A 21,645-nucleotide genomic window follows, 5' to 3' on the forward strand; every position below is an offset into this window, starting at 1 on the left:
CATGATACATCTCCGGTGGAACACAGGTGGGTGAATAAAAAGTGCTCCCACTATAAATGCTAAGGCACAGTTTGGAGAGGACGTGGAGGAGGCACACACCCAGCTGGGACTGACAGGTACGGCACAGAATTACCGAGGGGAAACCCCTCCGCACGCATTCTGGGGCTCGGAGCCAGGGTGTTTTGCCCAAGGCGGGCAGCCTGCCCTCCGCAGCCCCGCGCTGCTCCAGGGCTGCTCCCGGCGGAGCTCCGGGCAAGCCTGGGCTCGTCGTGCCCGGGGCAGCGGCGCTCCCCGCCCGCGCCGTGCGGCCCGGGGAGTGCGGGGGACTCGCAGCCACCCAGCATCTCCCGGCGTGCTCCCCGCGGCCTGCAGCCCTTCGCAGCAGCGCATCCCCCTTGCCCCGTGCGTGTTGAAGCAGTTTATCAATGTTTTCCATGATCAGCGCTCCCAGCGCGTTTCAAAGCGAGCCAAGTGTCTCTGCCCGCTGCTGCTTCGCTGTCGGCATCCGAGCGGAGCGCGCAGCCGCTTCCGCCGCCAGAGGGCGCCCGGCCCCCGCCCGCCGCGGCCGAGCTGGCGGCATCCGCGTCCCCGACCGCGTTCCCGATCCCGCACCCATGCCCGACCCCGTTCCCCATCCCAACCCCGTCCCGCTGCTGCGGCTGCACCTCCAGCACCCGCCTCCATACTGCCCCAGGCCAAATGTTTCCTGTAACGCAGGCAGTCACCTTGAATAACGCGCGAGCATGTGGCAGCTAGCAGCATCCCCAGGAACGTTTCCGGGATAAGAAATTTGGGGTTTATGACCGTGCTCCATGATGCGCCCTCCCTTTCAATTGTGTTACTACTGGCAACACCTGGATCGGACTATGCAGCTGTTGCTTCTTTTCAGGAGTCTGTCCTACAAATGAGTTGCATCCAAGTTGTGAAAAGTGGGGAAGCATTCTTGAATCTGTCTTCTGTGAATAGCTCTACATAGTTTTCAAATTCTAAGGTGTTTTGCTTTTGATTGTATTGATTAACACTCACATCTGTCGTAAGCACTGCAATAAATGCTTTGAAAAATTATTTAATAAAATCTTTCCACAAGACAGGAAATCAAAAGGCTTCAAGAAATTAAAGTATGGCAGTCCATGTCTTTGAAATGTTGAGAAACTATCAACCATTCTTTTTCTCTCCAAGGCTGTTACACTCAAAAGCATATTTTTTTCTCCATCCAACTGCAACACACGGTTTGCTTGCAAAACTTCCTTATTTTCAGGTCCCGAAATGACTGGAGTACATGACTCACATAGTAAAGGGTTAATTTAACCACTTGTGCCATCCTGGTACATCCTCTCAAGAAACTGAGAACAAGCTGCAATTCACATGAGCAGGAGTTATCCCTCCTTGTCTACAGGGCTGCCTAAAATGAGGATCCTCATGAAGCAGATCATTAAACCTGATCTTTAGTGGGACAAACAGGCCTCTGCAATGAACACCAGTGTCTATCCCTTGGTAATTGTTCGCTTGCAAACTTCTCTGGTCCCTCAGGCACAACAACAGATGTCTCTCCCTCAGCCGATGCACAAGAACACATGTACCCAGCCCCTTACCAAAAATACATATCGAAGGTAGGTGGTTAATAATAACCAGAACTTCGGATGTCTCGCCTGACTGAAAGATCCAAAATTTATTTTGTGAGTTCAGTATGATCGAACGAGAAACCGGCAGAATGCACTAAGAAGTGGGTGATGCACAGACTGATAAACGCCAGAGACAAACGATTACATCTGTGAAGAGTAGAGCAAACTGTCAAACAGAAACCCTGACACAACCAAGCCCCACTGTGTGACACCCTGCCTTACACTGTTCAGCTTCACGGCTAAATTATTTCTCTTCAAGTTCTGAGCCTGCGATAAATAAAGCAGCAATCATTCAGATTACGTGTCATTGTTTATTTTCCTAACTAAAGATGGGGTAAATTCTGGCAGCCGGTGGGCGCTGTGGCAGACGGACGGACGGCCGGCCGGGGCTGTCGGCCGGGCTCCGCGGGCCCTGTCCCGGCGCGGGCGGGAGCGCCCTCACGGGCACCTGCTGCCGCTTCCTTCCGAGCGGGAGCGCAACAGGCAGCGCCGCTCGTCCTCTCCGAGTTTCCCTCTTACTTCTTTGAGCTGCGCTAAGGGCTTTACGCGGCACGTCTGGAAGCGCTCCTGTGAATTACTTTGTGGGGAATTAATTTCGTGCTTTTTAAAGCGTAAACTTCGGACCCGCGCGCTCCCGCTCGGCGCTGGCGCCGTTCCCAGCGGAGGAGGGCGCGGCGCCGGACGGCTCCCAGCAGGTACAGCCGCCCCCGGCGCGGACCCGCGGGCGAGTTTGCTGGCGAGGCCGCGCATCACCCCGGTTACAGCGGGAATGAGGCGCGGCCGCCCCCGGGGCCGCCCCCGCCGGGCGGGCAGAGGCCGCGGCCGCTCTCGCTGCCGCGTGCGGGCGATGCCCCGACCCCACACCGCGGCCCGCCCCCGCGGCCGCCCGGGGCTGCCGCCTATTGGTCGGCACCGGGCCCCTCCGCCCCTCCCATTGGCCGCAGCCGCTGCCCGTCACGCCGCCGCCACCGCCCGGGTCTAATTGCCGGGGCACGGGCGCGCCCCGCCACAGGTACCGGGGCGGCCGGAGTGGAGCGGCTGCGGGGCTGCTCGGAGCTGTCCCGGCGGGGTTCCGTGCCTTTGCTCCCGGCCCTCGGGCATTTGCCGTAGCGGCTGGGGGGTTGAGCTCTCTCCTTTCCTGGCGTGGCTCGCTCTTGCCTGGGGAACCTCTTCTGCAGCCGCGGAGCGAGCTCGGCGGGGAAGACCGGCCTGTTGCCGTCGGGAGGAAGGACCGCGGCGAGCGGCCCCGCGTGTGCCCCCGGCGCGGGGCGGGGGGGCGATGAGCCGCGCATTGTTTGCCCTGTAGGCAGCGTCCGGCGGGCAGCGGGGCGGCGGGCCATGGGCTCCGCGCCTTTGTCTCCCGAGTGAGCCAGCCCCGCGCCCGCAGCCTCCCACCGCCGCCCGAGCCCCGGCGACATGGACGTGACCGTCTCCGAGCTCCTGGAGCTCTTCCTGCAGAGCCCCTTGGTGACATGGGTGAGCAGGGCGGGGAGCGAGGGGGCAGCCCTGTCCTGCCGCGGGTGGCTGGGTCCGGCCGCCAGCCCCCAACCCTGCTGTCCTTCCTCCGGCAGGTGAAAACCTTCGGAGACCTGGGGAGCGAGGACCAGGACAACCTCGGCGTCTACATGGACCTGGTGGATGGCGTGGTCCTGAACAAGATCATGTTGCAGATGTGAGTGGGGCCGGGGGCAGCGCCGCGGGTGCCGGGCTCCGGCCCCGAGCTTGCCTCAGGCGCGGGGGCGGCCTGGGGCCCGAGCGCTTTTCATTGTGGCTGCTCTTTGAAATTTACAGAAAACAGTGTGGGGGGGGAAAAGCCCTGAACTAATCCTGGTCCAGGGCTTTTTAGCTTGTTTTTTAAATCTTTTTTGCTTGGTATGTGTGTGGTTTTCGTATTTTCCTTTTTTTTCCCTCCCAGGTATCTTAGTCAGTGTTACAGTGGAATGTGTGTGGCAGTAAAAAGAAGGAAATGAAAGTACAGTATCAAATAAAGCTTTACTGGGAGGGTTTCAGCTGAACTTTGTCTGCTCTTGTGTAAACTTCGATACTAAATACATAATTTAGAAAAACCTTTTAGTGCTGCCTCTTTCCGGCGGCACTGTAAGGCCATGTGTTTAGGAGACTTAGAAATTGGTTAAAAGACGGGGTGCTGAAAATACCCTGACACCCTGAATTGAATTGCCGTTAGGACTTGTGCTATGTTTTTAACCACATCCTTTCCTGTTGCTGATCTACTGTGCTGCATGCAGAGCCTGCCTGTTTTTACTGTATTTTATTTAAATATTCTGAAATACATCTGAGAGAGAGTTTGTAGGGACAAGTGTCTGGCTTTCAGGGGAGGAGAGTTTGGAAGTCACTCAGTTTTGGCAGTGTGCTCTCTTAAATGACTGAAATCAATTGAAGCTCGGCCAGTGGTTTCCAGTGCTACTCCTAGCATTTAAATGAAGAATTCATGTGAGAATCCTTTAAAATCTTGAGAAATAACATTAAATCTGACAATCAGTGCCTCACCCACTCAGATTGTGAAATTTTGTTATCTTCTGGTACCTGGCTGCTCCACATGAGAAGGTAATAAAATTTTCTTTTGATTTGATGTTACCAGGAGTGAAAATTGTGAACTGAAGCTTAAACAGTGAAGCTGGTGAAAATCCATGATTCAGAACAGAGCCCAGATCAGCCAGCACACGGAGATAACAAACTAGTGGTGTAAACTAGCAGGGATAGAAGCCTCTTGTAAAGAGAAGGCATAATTTCCAGAATTTTTAAAGGAATACTTATACTCTAAAAAGATTATTTTCTGCCAATTAGAGCCTCAAGTATGAACGTTTAGGTCCAGGCTTGTAGCTTTCCAAGATGTGAGAAGTTAAATTTTGATTCCTGACCATTGTGTTTGGCACAGAGGTGACCAACCTAACTATCAAAGAGCAGCAGCTGAGTTGGCTGCAGGTTTAACTAAACAGCACTGTTATCTAATATGTTTATATTATTATATGTTCAATAGTCGTCTCATTTCAAAACAAAAATTAACCAAGTTGTAGTTAATCATGAATTTATGAAGTGATGTGGCTTTTGAATGACTGTGACATTGTTAGGAGAGTTTTATTAGGTGGTGTGTGCAAACTGAAATATTTGTAATTGGCCGTTGAACTATATCTAAGGAGTTAAGAGTTGGTAAGCTCTTATTTGTTAAACTCAAGGGAGCAGCTCAACAATGATCTGGGGACAAGGAGACAATTCGAAGTTCTCATGGAAATAAGGAAGAGAAGCATACAGGCTGGCTGAGTGCAGTGACAGTAGCTGGCATTTTGTCTGATCTCCTGTGATGGTGAGAGGTGCCCTGCCACGTTGACGAGTTTTAAGCTTCTTTCTTTGTTTTCCCCCACAAACATCTCTGGCAGCGGTGCCTCAGAAAGTGAAGTGTTGGAGTCTTTTAGGCAGCTTTAGCAGTGCTTCTAATGGTGACTAAAGAGCTGGAAACCAAGAGCTTTGTACTGAGAGCCAAGATTGTTTAATGTAGGAAGGATTGCAGTTTTATTTAGGTCAGTGTATCCTGACCTAGCAAGGTGCTCGGGAAAGGTGCTGACTGACCTTTACTTTTCCTTGATTTTAACTTTTCAAATTGCAATGCAATTACGGCTTACATGCAAGTCAGGCAAGTCTTGCAAGGCGTATTTCTGCCTCACAAAGCTTTCAGAATAATAAAAAGGTGTTTTTAAAAATTCTTCCTCATCACTTTAAGTCCTGGTTCCTGAAGATGGATTTCAGTGCTTGGCTGGAGGTTTCTTCCTGCTAAAAGCCAATTAATGAGGGCCTTTGATAAATCTGGAATTGGATTTGCCGTGCCATGATAGTGTTGATTGCTTGAAAGCACAGATGCAGGCATGCACACACATGTAGAGAGCAGGGGGAGGCATGGTGAAAGAGCTGGGCACTCATGTGGGCAGCTGCCTCATCACTTGTGTGTTTTTCACTTTGAATTTTTTGGTCCTGCTTGCCTGATTATGGGAACAGAAAGAACAGGGGCATGTGAGCTTGCATCTAAACACCAGGTGCGATGCAGTGCTCTGCTGCAAGTCAAGCTGTTTCTTCAGTGAAGATTTTGAAAGCCAGATTCTTGGGAAATTCATTACTAAAAATACAACATTTCTGCCCTGCAGCAAAGCAGAATTTAATTCAGGAGACAATGAAGACAGGTGGATCTGTGAAGAAATCCAGATACACCTGTTGAGTGGAGATTGCTGAGTGAAAGTTAGGCTTCAGCTGCTTGAGTCATGGTGGGGGCTGTAGGAGTTCAGCCAGCCCCTAATTTCTGCTGTAATACTTCAGGTTTTTCCAAAATGCTGTCTGGCAGCTTTGGGTGGAGAAGATCCCAGCTGCTTTGTGTTGCAGTGTCAACGTTTTTTAGGTGGTGGGTTCATCTCAGCAAGGCAGCTGTGTCACCAGAGAGATGTGTGACAGTGATCTGCTGCTTTTCCAGCCTGCCAGGTCCCTGCTGGCTTTGTGACAGGAGGTGAAAATAGGGCTGTGCCCTAACTTCATCCTCTTCAGAAATGAGCTGCCCCTGGGAATGGCAGCCCAGAATAAAATGTGCTCTGCTCAGGCTTGCCAAATGTAGCCGTGGCACAAGGGCGGAGGGGGGAACCTGTAGTCAGTGGGACACCGGCTGTTGGGCTTGGCTGGTGATCCCTTTGCTTACTAGGGATCTCTAAACAAGCAGGACTGTTTCTAAGAAAGCTGAGCGCTGTTTGATTCCCAGTAGGGGCACCTGCCTGTTAAATTAATAAATTTAGTTGCAAGAGTCAGACAGCAGTGTTGGGCTTCTTCAAATGTATTAGATTTTAAAACAACATTTATTATTTTTCAAATAATTCTGTTGTAAATGAATGCTTTCCTTTGCCTGTGTCCTGCTCAAGTGTATATCCCAACCTGATTGTGCATGAAGGACAATGTTGATTTCTGCAGACTTGCAGTACTGGCTGAATGCATACAAAATGTTAATCTTCAAAGTAGAAATGCTGTTTCAAGCTTATGTTGCTGATGGATTTATGTGTACCAGGTTAATAATATTTTCTGCAGACATACTTTAAAGAACTCTTTTCAGATGGCTGTGTGTCACTTCCTGGTATGGAATTAGCACGTGGTGGCACTGCAATGACTGCCTTCAGTGGTACAGTTGCAGCTGTGGCATAACATCTACAAGCATAAGCAAATACTTGCCTCATTTAACTTCCCAAATAAAACTTCCTGTAAGAAATTACGTGGAGGTTTATGCAGGCACATGAGTGTTTTCACTTTGGCTTGTTCTAATTATTCTATTTGAAAATAGACTGTCAGAACATTTAGCAAACAGGAGTGTGTGTTAGGCATACTGCTGATAATACTATTTGTGTTAAAATCCTGTTATAACCATGCACAGTAATAGGTTTCTCCATTTCAGTTGCTGTCATGGTTTGTGGTACTGTTGATGCGTTGTCTTTAATTTGGACCACGTGACAGGAACAGCCACATTGTGAGTGCCCGCTCCTCGTGGTTTGTGCAAATGGCACAAATGCCACAAGATGTGTTAGAGATGTGCATCTGCTTAATATAAAATTCTAGAATGCTATGTAGTGGTGCATTCTTCCACCATTTTCTAGGCAATTTAGGAATCTGCCAGCCTTAGTAGCACCATCTCACTTGGTAGGGGAAGGAGTTAGACTAGCCCTGGTGTGGTGGTGCATTTTTATTTACCTTGCCTGCAGAGCAAAGTGCCACAGGATGCTGGGCCACTCAGTTCCTTCTGGCATCTCATAACCCTTGGGCCTGGCTTGAGGGCTTTCCCCTTGCTCCTCAAAATGGCTTGTCAGAAACTGTAAGAATTGGACTGTCTTTTTTTGGTTAGTTTTATGACTTAAGGGATTGCATTATTGTGCACTTGTGTTGGTGGCCTCACGCCTGCTGAATTTGTCACTTGATCTGTGTCTCCTGACCCTTCCTTTCCTCTCTGTTCTTAGAAGACTTGAGCATGTACAAACCAGGCAACTTCTTTAAAATATTTGGATATATAGTGAGGTTTGAGTCTTTTTCTGTTTCTTTGGCTTGGGTGGGTTTTTACTGGTTTGTGGAGTACTTTCCTAAGTCACACCTCAGCCATGCTGTCTCAGTCTTATTAGGTAACTTTTTTGATCTTGACAAGTAGGTGGTTTTGACAAAAAAAAAATGTAGTTTTCATTATATTTGTGTGTAAGGGAAAGGCCAAACATCAAAGGACTGAAGAGGCATCTGAGGTGGTGTTCAGGGATTTTTTTTTTTAGGTAAATCCAGACATGAATTTGTTTTGGTTGCTTGGTTAGTGTTGCAAAAAAAAAAAAAAAAAAAAACAAAAAAAAAAACAAACAAACCCTCTCTCTATAATTTTCAGTGTGATCCTTAGAGTTTCTTTCTGTAAAATTCTTGATGAACAAATTTCACCACGCAGGCAAGGGCTATAATGTTCAAAGTGTAGTACCAACAGCCCTGTCGTCTTTAGGGTAGGATTGTCTTTAAGCACAGAAAGAAGAAACGGGATCTTGCTTGTTGAGGGGCATTGTTCCATTTTCCTGTGCAGACAATAAGCTCTGTGGCAGTTTGCAGTGTAGGCTGCACTGGATTTCCACATCTTGTTCAGAGGGTCCTCTCTGAAGTAAGCTGGGGTGCTTTGTGAAGCTGGTTATACAACATGTTCAGAAAACATGTTTTTGAGCTACATTCTATTTTCAGAAAAGCTTTTCATTTTTTTGTGATGGAGAAGCGGCAGCAGTGCCGAGCTGTGCTGTGCTGCAGCTTGGCTGGAGGTTAAGAGGACCCTGAGGTCAGTGGCATTAAGGGCTCTTGGAGCAATCAATTACCCTTAACGAAGATGATAGGATAAAAGCTCTGGAATTGCTCCTGAGGGCCTGCTCCTGCTGGTGCTTATGTTCTTGTAGCACAGTCCCCGCTGTGCAAGAATGAGCAGGTCTTGTCTAGGAAGTAGCTGTTCTGTGTCTTCTGTGCCTTTGAAAACATCCAGGTCCTGCAGTTCCACTGCTGCAGCTGTTGAAGAAACAGCCTCTGCTTTCCTGTGGCTGGTGCCCTCTGTTTAGTGGATTTTTGACCCATTTTTTGCAGTTCTGGGAAGGACTGCAGAGTAGTGACTGCTAGCCAGTCAGAGATGTCAGTTCCTGGCCACAGAGCTGGGCACGCTGCCAGACAGTGACCAGTGGCGTGGCACTGTGCTGCCTGCAGGAGCTTTCACATGGAAATGAAAACTGCAGCCTGACCCTTGTGTTTGGCCAGCTTCTCTTTACTGAGTGCTTCTTCCCTTTTAGCTTCCCACTTTGTTGTCATGGCCTTGCCTAAAAGAGCTGTGTCCAAGAAGAAGCTGCTTCCTTTGAGGCACAGCATCTGCTCAGAGTGCACTGAGGGCAGGGCGCTGCCTGAGCTCAGGCCTGGTGCCATTTATTCTCCTCCCTCAACGAGGACCCATCCTGTCAGAGTGTTACCAGTGTGGCTTCTGCACTCCTGTGTCTGGGCAGCAGTAGCATGGAATACTTACTACAGATCTTACTTCAAAAGCTTGTTGCAATTGCCTCTTTTTGTTCTTTCTTTAATAATTTATTATAGTATAAATGTGTATACAAAGTCCTTTGCTGCTGGGAAGCTGTGTAGTGTCTTGCTAGTTTATGCCAGTATTGGACATCAGCTTAAATGCATGTACATAAATACCATGTCAGATGTTACCTGCTGTCAAGGCAGTTTTCTCTCATGTCTGGAATGTCTGTGTATTTTTTCATATTTATTCACATAGCACTGCTTTCACTCTGGACTGGAGGTTCTCTGGACTGGTTGTGCATTTTAAAAAAAAGTAAACATATTTATGTAAACTCTTTGACATACTTATGTAAATGTTGGCAGATATATTTTAAAAATAAATATTGGATCAGTTCCTCTTTTATTTCCTTGTCAACGCCTGAGTTCAATAGTTGGCCCTGGAGGAGCTGTGAATGGCTTAATTACCAGCCAAGCAGAGCTCTGGGAGGCAGGTGTTTGGATTGTGTAGGAGTCTGCTGATAAGAGTCATTATTAGAGGAGAGACACAAATCTTTGGTCTGTGCTATTGGCAGATAAAGATTTTCGGGTTCCTTTTTTGTTTCAAAATTGTAGCGTGAGTGTATGGAGATGATCTGAAGGTGTACATTTGCATGAAATAGTTTGCAGCTTTTTTTTCTGTCTTATTTTTTATTTTAGAAATAGAATTCCTTTGGGTACAATTTTGATTTGTTTTTAAAATCAAACCAAGAACATAGCATGTATGTTAGAGATCTAGTAAGATGGTATGGGGGTAATAAGTGCATTATTTTTTTTCCCCTCCAGTTTAGGATACATCTGGTCTTTGACGTTTTTACAGTGATCACCAATCAAGTATTATACCCTTTTCTTGTCATAATACTCCAAAGCTGAGGAAGGCATGATAGTATTTCCTAAACTTGCCTTTATTTGGATAAGGAAAACCCCATCTTATCAGAGACTGCTTTGATCTAGCTTGCACAAACTCTAGATATGCTCTTTTTTCAGGAAAATATGGGTAAGAAGGGAAGCTGACCTGAAATACTGTGTGGGTTGCAGTAGGGTACTTTGTGACATGCAGGAAATATTTCCAACTTACACATAGGTGCAGAGATAATGAGCTTATTCTATCATTAATTAATGCTTATGTACCCTGTATAATTCAGTATATTTAATTAATAAACTTAAATGTGCTATTGAAATGTTAAGTCTTAACACCAGTTTAATTACTAATATTTTATTTTGTTCCTTTTTAATAGAGATCCTCGACCAACCAACCAACGTGTCAATAAGCATGTAAATAATGATACCTATCTTCGGGTTCAAAACCTGACCATCTTGATCAGAAACATTAAGACTTACTATCAGGTGAGATTTCTGCTCTCTGCTCATTAATCTGTGGTGACTGCTGTCTTGTTTTAGCTTGTGCAGGGGCTGGGGGCTCAAAGAAGCTTGCTACAGGAAATGGAGAGGAACTTGTGTTTGTGTAAAGTTCTTTCAGCCATGCTTTTTCTTCTGAAAATGACAATACGGTTATCTCCATCTATTCCTCATGGCCAGAGGCTGCTTCCTTGCCTTCCTCTTTTTTTTGAAGAAGTTGTTGTCCTCAAAGACTCTCAGCATTTGGAGATGTAAATACTACAAGGGCTGTTTTGTGGTAGGGTTGTGTATGTGAAGGGGTTTACTGAAATGGAAGTAGTGTTTCTAGGTATAAGACCTTTTAAAAACAGGAAACCTTTTCTTAAAGGGGCTGCTAGAAAATAAAATATTGATGAAGAAATGTTTTTAACACTATAATATATATCTTGAAATGACAGGAACAATAAATCTTTGCTTAGCTTGAAGGTAGACTTCTTACACTCTGTTCTTTGGTGTTGAAGCAGCTGTTTGTTCAGAAGTCCTCTAAGAGAGCCAAGTGCAGGAATGACTGCAGAGTCTCACTCTGCACTTGCTGGGTGTCATTCCTGAGCTGCCAGTGTTCCTCTACTGTAACTGTGCTCCCCTAAAACCAGGCTGGTGACAGCTGAGCACTTCTGCAGAGTTATGAGCATGTTGGCTGCTGCTGGAGAGCCATAGCATGGACTCAGTTACTCTAAATAGAATTTCTGTATGCTCACTGTTGTGTGTATTTCGACTTCTTACTGAGGAGGTAACTGTTCTACTGTTTCTAGGAGTCTTTTGCCAGATTTGAATGCTGTGCAGTATATAAACCAGGCTAAAACCACTTAGGATTGTTAAAATGTTCCTGTGTGTCTCAATCATACAATGAACAAGCCAGCTAAACTGTAGGAGCTGATGCCAGTGTTTTACCCTGGACCCTTCATCTTTTCTGTATATATAGAAGAGACTACATATTGGTGTTGTCATCAAAATACAGAAGATATGTACAGTAGTGCCTTTTCATGCCATTCTCTTCCCAAGTTCCATGCCTACTGCTCTTCCATGTGATTGCCACAGCTCTGCTCCCGGACTTGCCTAGGGAAGTCTGAGAGAGGCACATGTGAAAAGTGACAAGGTCAGATGGGCTGTGTGACTCATCTGTGCAAGTTCCAGCAGCCTGCTAGAAAAACTACCTCAGGTTTGAGATGGTGTAGGAGAGCATATCATATGTTTCTGAAGATAACTGATCTGTGTCTCTTGTTGAGATCTGGAAATGCTGATGCCATGTGATGTCATTGCTGAGACTTGTGATTTCTAAGGGAAATTCCGTTTGGTCATAACTAGAGGCTGAAGTTTAACTGTATATGGAGTCTACAAGAGAGACTGGTCCTAACCTTCTTTCTCCTTGCCCCCACAAGATTTGCTGAGAGTCTGGTCCTTCAGGTGTTTAAGCTTTCATGCACAAGTTTTTTTTTTTCCTTTTTCTCTTTTTTTTTTCTTTGCCTCTTTCTTGAAGCTGATACTCTGACCTCTTTTAAAAATACCTGGAACAAGATCAGAGTCAGGAAAAAAGAAAAGTGATTCAGAGTCATGTGTTATGTTGCTTGTTGACCTAGCTGTTGAGCTAATCCAATAAAGCTAGTAACAAGTAGAATAGTTTAAGACACAGAATTTTCAATGGGAAACAGTAGCTGAGGCTTGCAGTAGCAGCTGTAACAGTGATGTTCCTATTCTAGTCCAGAAATTGAATACTGTGCATCTTGCTGCCTGAGGACTGTACATACAGTATGTAAACAAGGCAGTCAGAGAGAGCTCATCAGTCTTTGTGTTGGGTCCTGAAAATGTAATTACAACAAACTTTAAAATAAAATAACTTTTTTGTGGCAATAAGATTATATAAGAAACTTATTTTTCCTTGACACAATCATATCTTCAGGGCAGATCCAAGGTCTTGATGCTAATCTGAGATTCCCTTTGATGTGGTGTGTGCAGCCTCCAGCTCTCCATCGTCTGGGGGTAGCTGAGGCCATCTATGCTGTAATTGACCTCTGTGTGAGATTGATGGGAGTATAACGTTACAACTGTACTCATGTCTCTGTTGGATGTTTGGAAGGTTTTCTTGTTGTTTAGTATATGATTTAAGTAGGTTTTACTAGGGCTTTTTATTACATGCAACCACATAGGTGCTTTGGGATATCAAATATTCTTAATAATTAAATGTTATGCTACTTCTCTCCTCAGTAGTAGAGATTTTTTAAATAGGCTGAAGTTACGGGCACTGTTTAATGAAGCAGTATAAATATGTTAGCAAAGTTGAAGTGAGGGTAGTGTCTTACTGGCTGAAAACATGTTTGCAGACTGTGAGGGAGAAGTTCCTGACAAACAGTAGGAACACAAATTTTCTGCTTGCTCAAGAGAAACAAAAGCTCCTAAAAACATATTTGCCTTGACATTTTACATTCCTCTTTACTTAATGGACCGAAGTCAAGTTTATGGCATAATTGCTGAATTTGGAAGACCAGATCATCTAGAATGAAGTGGCCTTTTCCTTCTCCTTTTTTGAAGGACATTGGTAGGTATGAAAGAACACTTGCCCTTCTCTGTACTGGGCAGGAGCAACCAAGAGTGTGACATGAATTCATGGTACTGTAAACAGTATCTGAGGAAGGTGACATAAGTGCCTACTAAAATTAATGCTGGTATTCAGAAGGTAGTTGACATTTCAGATCATGTAATTGTCTAGTCTGTCTGTTCTAATATCAGATTGCTTGTATAGCTGTATCGCTGATCTCTTCATTAAAGCAAAATTCTCATTAATACAGGTAATGCTACTTCAGAAGACAAGGACAGGTCTGTTCCAGAAGCACAATTCCAAATATTAGTGTTTTTTCAGCACTTTTCTGATCTCATAAGCTGAGAGTTTCTGCTGGAGATATGTATGAGCAAGCCAGGTTATCGGTGGAATTTGGGTTTGATTTAAGCTTTCAAGATGAGCCCGTGTATGTGCTTCACCAGACACCACTTGGGAGGTGCAACGAAGAGGCCTTTTTTCTGTTTGAATAACCTCTCTATTTTAGAAATTTGCTAACTGAATTTGTTCATTTGCAATTTTCTGAAAAGTTGCCATCTTGCAGCTTTCAACTGTGTGAGACTTCATTGCTGGTGGCTACTAAGAAAAAGTGTCAGGACTCTTAAAATGGAGGACAACACTGGTTGTTGCTGGCTTTGGTGATTTTTAAATTTTTTTGTTGGTTGTGTAATACATGTTATCGGTGGTACCATGCAACATCTTTACATTTCCAACTTTCTCAACATTTGTACCTTTGTAGGTTTTATTGTCTTGAGAGGGCCCCTCTTTTGAAACAGAGTGTATGACTCATTTTGCTGTGGGATTTTATGAGTGTTCAAGATAATGTCATTAATTGCACTTAATAACAGTTACACTACTGGTTCACTAGAGAAATGGCTGGTCATAAAACTTCTGGAATTGGTGCCATATCTTGGAAAAGGCTGAACACAGCAGAAAGTTTGCTCACAGTGTGCTGTTTATGTGACTCTTTTTGCTCAGAATTCTAAGGCTTGTCTGTCTTTAAACTGAAAGAAGATGGAAGAATGCTGGAAAATCAGAGGGGTGTTAGCCTCTCCCTTTGCTGTGTTGTAGAGAATATTTAAATCCAGTAGGTGCTGCTACTTGAAGATTCCATGCAAGAGCAGCACCTGATATCTGCAGTGGAAGAAGCCTGAGGCAGGTGGCAGGGGAGGCTTGAACTGGCTTTATTGAGCTTCTTCATGTGTCAATCTTTGGGTGTAGTGCTTTTTTCTAAGGAACAAAAAATCACTTTGATACCAGTAAATAAAAAAGTTTTATCAAAGGGCCTCTTTTGAAAACAGCTGGCTTCCTAACCTTCAAAAATGTGAGTAATCACTCCAACAGTATATAATGCACTCTCAAGCAAAAATTTCTTGCATTTACATGAAAAGCTTGAAGCTGGTAAAGAAAAGAATGTGATCATCCCTTGGCTGTGCCTGGATGGGTATTATGGTCACATCTAGAGTATGTGGATGAGAAATGCTGTTGGAAGAAATGCTACAGTGTGCTCATGGCTGTATTTTTGTTGCCTCTATTCCCTGCAGTTGTAGCTACTAAATATCTAGCAGATTACCTTGTGTTTCTATAAGGTTGGAAATATCTCTTACTTAAGAAATAAGTTGTACTGAGGTGCAGTTCTGGTAAGAGTTGTGACTGTGTGGCATGTGCAACTTGAGTAAGAAACTCATAAAAACCCTTAGTGTTCTCATTAAAGTGAGGGGAATGGGTAAAGGGAATTCACTGATTTCTTAGAGACTATATTACCACAAATCCTCCTGTCTCCCCCTAAATCACTTAGCTGGGCCCAGGGATCATGGAGGGCAAGGATGCCTTACTTCTAAGGCATAATTCTTCAGACACGTGTCCTCCTTTTGCTCCACTGCTCTGTACTTGTGTAAAACAAGTGCAAGCAGCAGAGTTTTTATCAGGTGTGTTAAAGGATGTTAGCTGCCCATGAGTTGCTGAGGCTGTTTCTAACCTTTGGAATAGACAGGAATTTGTTTTCAGGGTGAGGCAAATGCAGTTTTTCCCTGTGGATCAGTGAAGGTCTTGCAATACCAATAGCTTCCAGATCAGTAAACACCTCCCACTTCTGTAGTTGAGGCACTGAGTCAGGTTTAGAGCCCTTAACTGAACTGCAAAGAGAAATTCCAACTTGGAGCTCCAGATTTGGGCACAGCTTAGGGACTGGCAACTGTACTCAAGCTATAAATAAAATTCTGGAAGTAGCAGTGTCCTCTTTTCTGAGCTGGAATCTTTCCCCACTAGGCAGGCTACTTCTAGTGGGCTAGTGATCTAGTCCTTAGCAAAGCAAACAGCAAAACACTAGAAATGCACACACCCTGAAGCCAAAAAAGTATTTTTCTGTTCTTAGGGGAAAGTTTGTACCTGCAGTGGCCTGCTGAAATGAGGTAAAACTGAATTGCTTTTTGCTAGCTTTGTCAGTTTGGTGGGTTAAGCTGTACTGTGCCTGAGTGACTGCTTTCCTTTCCTATTCCCTAGGGAACTGTTTTGGCTTAGGGCCAACCTTTCTTCATCTTGAGCTTTAAATTCCAAAATTATTAACTGAGTTTCAACTTTCTCATGAACAAAGATATCCATACAAAGGTATCCAAAGCTTCAACAGAAACTTTTTAATTCAAATGCTTTGTTGATGCCATGCACTCCTAAGTGCAGTTTTCTCCCTTTTCTGTACAGTTGAGTGGGCTGTGTTCATAGAGTCTCCAAAATTTTCTGCATTGGCAGCTGTGCTGCTGCACCTACCAGAGGCAGCGTTCATGCTCTTGTGGCCTGAAGTTACAGCTGCACAAAGCAACAACAGGGAGCAGCCATGAAGCCTCTGTTTTTCACCAGACCACAATAAATAAACCAACTCCTGTGACAAAAAGATATTTGTGAGGTGCTGTTGTAGGGATGGTCTGTGTTTCAGTGAGGCACTGGGCCTTTCAGGACTTGAGATTCTGCCACTGGCAGGACCTAGAGTAGAACCTTATTAGCTGTGTGTTTGCTTCTGCTTCTGTTCCTTTGACTTCGAGCTAGTTTAAACTTGCTACAGGCACAGACTGTCTACATGTATTTATGCAGTACTTAGCTTAATGAAGCTTTCTTGGTTCTGGAGTGGCAAAAATACTTTGAGTTAGGCTTTCTCTTCTGCTGGAGCATGATCATGAGACATGAAGGTTGCATGTAAGATTGGTACTGTCCACAGTGAATTGTGAAGACATTGACTTACTGTAGTGCTGTGTGCAGGGCAAGGGAGTGTCTGACCTTGGTGCTGCCATTTGGGAAATGCTGAACCAGTGATGTTAGTCTCTGTTTTAGTTCTTCAGCTGAAAATGGGTACCACTCTGCTGCAGTGGAACAGACACAAGAATCACAAAAATCATGATCATTTTGTATAGGTCCTGTTATCAGGTATTTCAGTGGGAAAGAGACAGACAAGTGACTCATCACTAGCAGCCAGACTGCCTGATGCTTTGTTAGTGAAAATGGTCTTGATCATTTCCAGAAGAACTAAACAAACATTTCTGCTTCAGAGTTGAAATAAGTTTCTGCAGGCTGGTGAGAGGCACCATTCCAAGTGACTTAGTAGCAGGCTGTTGGACACCTGATTGAGATTACTGGGTTTGATCCAGGATGCATTTTGGCTGATAGATTGAGTTCTATCTGGAAGTTCAAGGGAGGACTGATTTTAGAGACCTGTTTTTTTTCCTTGAGGCTCTATGTGCATTTGAATGCAGAATGAAATACTGACCTCAAACAGATGGAAGAGAATGGTTTGACTTTTAAACTACTTTTCTCCTAGAGCTAGAATATGGGAAAGGGCAGGATAACCTGACATGTGTCTGCAGTTGTGTCTTTGTTTTGCCTGATAGGCTAGAGGGGTGTGAATGTATTGTGCAGACAAATGAAGAAACTGAGCTAAGAGAGGAGCAGTGTCCTAACATACAGTGGCAGATGGAGACCTGTAAAATTTTACAGTATGGAATAGCTGTTTGGTTCCCACACAGCAGCATTTACTTAACCTCTGACATGTTAATTGAGAGCAATTCTTGGGATGTCTGAACTGCAGAACACACCCACAGTGTCCTTTATATGGCTTAAAAAGAGCAATGTGAGAGTGTGTGTGACTTTCCTTAACCAAAGCCAAGGCCTGATGTTAATCTCCTTGACTGTTGCTGTTATTACCAATGCTAAAGCCACAGAGTATTTCAGTCCTCTACCACTTATGTATTTCTGGATATTAGGTTTGACATGTAAGTTGCTGTTCAGACAGCCATGTTCACTCCTGCTGCCTCAACTTTGGGCAACTGTTCTATTTTTGTTAGCTGAAATTTTGCAAAGGGGTGAATTAAGTTTTGTAGAGCCTACCAATTTTGGGTAAGTTAGAAAACAGCCTGCGTGCTACTTACAGCTGAAAATAGCTTTGAGGTTCATTTTTTGAAATAAAAAATAAAAGCTAAAGATTATAAAAATAAAGATTACTTTATTGCCTGCTTCTGTAATGAGCTCCATATCATTAAAAACTTTTTGTTAAAAAGTCTTTAAAGAGAGAAGATGAATTCCACAAATGTATAAAGTATGATTGCCAAACAGTCCCCTAATTGCATACCAGTTCCCAAAGCAAATAACTTCTCCTTTGTAATGGCAGGTAGTAAAGGAAAGTGATTTATATCCTAATTTTATTGGCATGTTCTGCCTGTAAAAGTGTTACTTAATCCAGTGTCACATTCACTGAAGTTGTCACATTCTGTATTGTGATACACAGGGTTCAGTCCACAGCCTTGATTTCACAGAACTCTGACTCCAGACTGAGGTTTGGTGTCCAGGCTTGTTCCAGGCAGTGATCTGTGGAGCAAGCAAAGGTGTCTCTGTGCCTGGAACTCAGCTGGCCTTGGCTTTCCACTCAACAGCATCCTAGTTCAGCTGTTGGCACAGAGCTCTGACATGAACTTCACTTTTCTGTACACTGCTCTTTTTTGACCTGTAAGCAATTCTTCCGTAGTTCATTTTCATCTCAGGTATTTCAGATGTCTTTTAAAGCAGGCAGTCCTTGTCCTTTTGAAGGAGTATCGGGTTTCAGAACTGGGTGGGAGATGATGGATCTAAAGCAGAGTTTTATTTACTTCTGAAAGCTTTTGTGGTTTGTGTTGTAGAGGTCTGTTTGAGTTGATGTTGACCTCCAGTATTTTGGCAAATGTGAGTGCTCTTGGGCCAGGAAATGGTGTGAAGGTTGTGGAGACACCTATCCTGGTTAAGAATGATGGGATTTATCCTGCTGAGCAGGTTTCTGCACCAGAGAGAGTCAGACCTAGGGACAGGAGGGAGTTTGTGCTAATTTCTTTGCTAAAGATAGCTCACAGGAAGGGGTGTATTTCCTACTTTACATGGTGCATGGACTTTACACCAATGCAAGTTAAGAAAGGCACCTGTTCATAAATGCACAGAAATTGAAATGCTGTCACTTCCTCATGCATGCATGCATCTCCCATTTGCACATGTTGGCTTTTGAAAAGGACTTAGAAAATGAGCAAACTTGAAGGAGCAAATTAAGCAGAAAATTAAAGTGTGTGCACGTTGTATTTTGAGTAAGCAGAATGACTTTTTGAAATAGCTGTTCAATGGCTGTTCAGATGGGCTGTTTGAATATAAGCTGTGTGAGCTTGTGCCTCTGTTTTCCATTATGATTAAGAGATGGAGTTGAAGGAGAAGTGTTTAAATTCTGCTGGGTCCTCATATGGCCAGTAAATGTGCCTAAATAAAAATCTGCTCAGCAGACAGAAATGGCCCCTGTGGAGTTGCCACTGTCTGTTCTCTTTCATAATTAGCATTATTAAAAGTCTCTAGATGTTTGTTTAATTTGTTTTTTAGACCTAAAATGACATCATTTGTGCATGTTAGGTGATCAAGATAACAGTGATAGACATCTGCTCCTTTGGGAGCTGGTAGGAAAGACTTGTCTTGGCACAAAGGAAAAGTATTGTATGAATTCAATTTAAAAATTTTCACTGGACAGGAAGATATTTATTTAGTGGGTTATTAATATTTTTAAACTACAGTATGTGATGCTCTTTCTCTAAAAAACTTGCCTTTATTTACCTTACATTAATGAACTGACTTCAGAAATGTGTAAGTTGTTTGCTGTATGTTTTAAGTAGCAGAAAAGCAAAAGAAGATAAGTTCCCTCTGAAACCTTAGAGTTCTTGGCTGTCTTGGTTTTTTTGATTTTGTGGGGGTTTTTGGGTTTTTTTTTATGGTGCTCCTATTGCAGTATATCCACTGGAACAGTATTTGCAGGGAGTGGAGCATCAAAATTATATTTCAGTAAGACCTGTTAGGTGTGCAGTGTGTGTTACAGGGGAGGGGAGGTTGGTGCTGAGTTTAATGCCTGGTTCATTTTGGAGCAGCTGTGTTACAGTAAAGCAAAATTACTGGGGTCCCAAGGAAGGCATGAGCATTTGCTGGTAGAAACTGGAAGGAGGTCAATTTCTTTTAGAAGTTTTTGATACTATGGGCAGAGCCACTAAGTCTGTTAAAATGGTCATTTGTCAGGATGAAGTTTCTGAAGAAAGTGTCAGTCCTAAGAAGCAGTTACTCTGAAAGTAAAATACACTTCACTTAAAAAAAACCAAAGCCAAGCAAGCATTAAAAAACATAAAATCAAAAATTATGAAGAACCCAAGCAAAACCAACCAACCAAAAACCAACAACAACAAAAAAATCCATCAAAAACTGCGGTCACCAAAAAAAACCCTACAGTCAAGAATCTTCTAGTTTCACTAGTAACCTGTTTGAGTTAGTTGGAGTCTCTCAAGACTGTGTAGTACTTCAAAGCAAAACAACAATTCATCTACAAGGAGCTGCCCCTTTAAGGTAATAAATGTCTTAAGGCCAGTTCTTCAATGTTGATATTTTAAAGTGAAAGAAACCCCCAACAACTAGACCAGAAAAGCCCCACTCTGTGTGTTTGTTCTGTGTTTTCCTGAATATTCAAAAGCTGTGTATCAGTATTGAAAGCTTTCTCTTTTTTTCAGAGTTTGTGGCAAATGCTTATCTGAATGGCATGTGGATGTATTTTTACAGTTTTACATGCAGAAGGAATGATTCTGTAGTAGAGGACCACAAAAGCTGCCATTATTAGAAGCCTTGCTTACACTTCAGTGCTCTGGCACTTAAGCTAGCTCCCAGCTTCCAGTCATGCAGAAGGAACTAAACCAGAGTGCTCTAATTCTCAAACTTGGTAGAGCTGTCTCACATTTCTTCCAGCATGCACTGCCTTTGTAGCCTGAGCCAAAATCTTGATTGGAGAGGTGATTTTCATGCCCCTTTTTTCACTTAGCCCATTCTCTTTTTATGAATTGCTAGGTCCAAATTCTGTGCAATTGAGGGATTCAGATTTCAAATCATTTGCTGTTGCTTGAAGATTTGTCTTCCCTTAGATGCAGCTGCAGTTTGGCCTTTTGTTTCCTAAAGCATTTCAGTTAACTTGCAATTGTCCTTTCTTTGTATGGCATAGGACCTGATTTTAAGTGACACTGACTTGATGGACTAGAGGTGCTGAGCATCTTGCATAGCAGGGTCTTCAAACAGTTTTGTTTTGAAACCCTTGGGTATTGTGAAACCAGAGCTGTCTGCCAGATCACAATTTGTTTTGGTTCTTCTTGACATATTGCAACTTTTACCAGTGCAGAGGTGTGTATCACACTTGATCAGCACTTAGAGGTTTTGCAGTGTTTATGGCAGCTGCTTGAGTATCCAAAGATACACTGGCTTGCTTTCCAATCTAGAGCTTAGCAGGGCACCTGATTTTGGAGGCTTTGCTCTGCCAGACCTGCTGTAGGAGAGACACGCTGAGATGAGAGAGCTGAGTTGGCATGAGAGTAAAAAGCAGTTGTTTTTATACCCCAGTAAATTGCTGTGCTCTTCTAGCACACAGACTTTGCAGTCAGGCTTGTCCTGTCACCCATTTGTAAAGGACAACTCATTTAAAGCTTCTTCTTTTCAGTAGGCTTTTAAACAAGTGGAAAATATACTTATTACCAATAACTCTATATCTACTTAGTTATAACTCTTGAGACTGTAAAGGAATAATCTTAAATACCAAATACATGAAAAACTTCAACAATGAAAAACCCCAAACCCACAAGCCACTTTGATCTTTCTGATACTCATGCAAGTCTCTCCCTTCAGGGTGCATTAATCTTAATTCCCCTAAGTGTTTTGTAAGTTAAGAAAGTTAATGGTGAAGAGTGATTTATTTTTAGTTGGTTAAATGCCTCTGAATGGTGCTTAAAACACAAACAAGTTCCTGAACAGTTGCTTTTTCTGTAATAGGTTAATAGGTAGCATATAATTCCCAGCTCAAAACTTCAGCAGTAACTCAAGTAAAATACTTCAGTCACTTCCACCAGCTATATTTAATATGCAAAGGAGGTGAGAAGCAGATTGGCCTTCAGCACATTTGTTTTAAATAAGCTTTTCTATGTGTGATAA

General features: G+C 43.7%; 1 protein-coding gene across 4 annotated transcripts in view; it reads left to right on the forward strand.

Moving 5' to 3' along the window:
- The first annotated feature begins 2,580 nt into the window (after window positions 1–2,580).
- The window catches only part of CCDC88C (coiled-coil domain containing 88C), a 95,722-nt gene continuing 76,657 nt past the window's right edge, over window positions 2,581–21,645 (forward strand). For 3 of the 4 annotated variants that reach the window (XR_003379342.2, XM_005483157.4, XM_014264456.3), the window contains exons 1-3: window positions 2,582–3,098; window positions 3,194–3,294; window positions 10,442–10,550. Coding sequence is in view for 3 of the 4 variants with exons in the window: in XM_005483157.4 (XP_005483214.2) it covers window positions 3,039–3,098; window positions 3,194–3,294; window positions 10,442–10,550 (270 nt within the window). In the remaining variant the exon portion in view is untranslated. Of the gene's footprint in view, window positions 3,099–3,193; window positions 3,295–10,441; window positions 10,551–21,645 lie in introns of all 4 variants that reach the window. The other variant, XM_014264454.3, reaches the window with a different exon arrangement.

This window comes from Zonotrichia albicollis, chromosome 6 (assembly GCF_047830755.1).
Source record: "Zonotrichia albicollis isolate bZonAlb1 chromosome 6, bZonAlb1.hap1, whole genome shotgun sequence".
In the NCBI taxonomy this organism is placed as follows: Eukaryota; Metazoa; Chordata; class Aves; order Passeriformes; family Passerellidae; genus Zonotrichia; species Zonotrichia albicollis.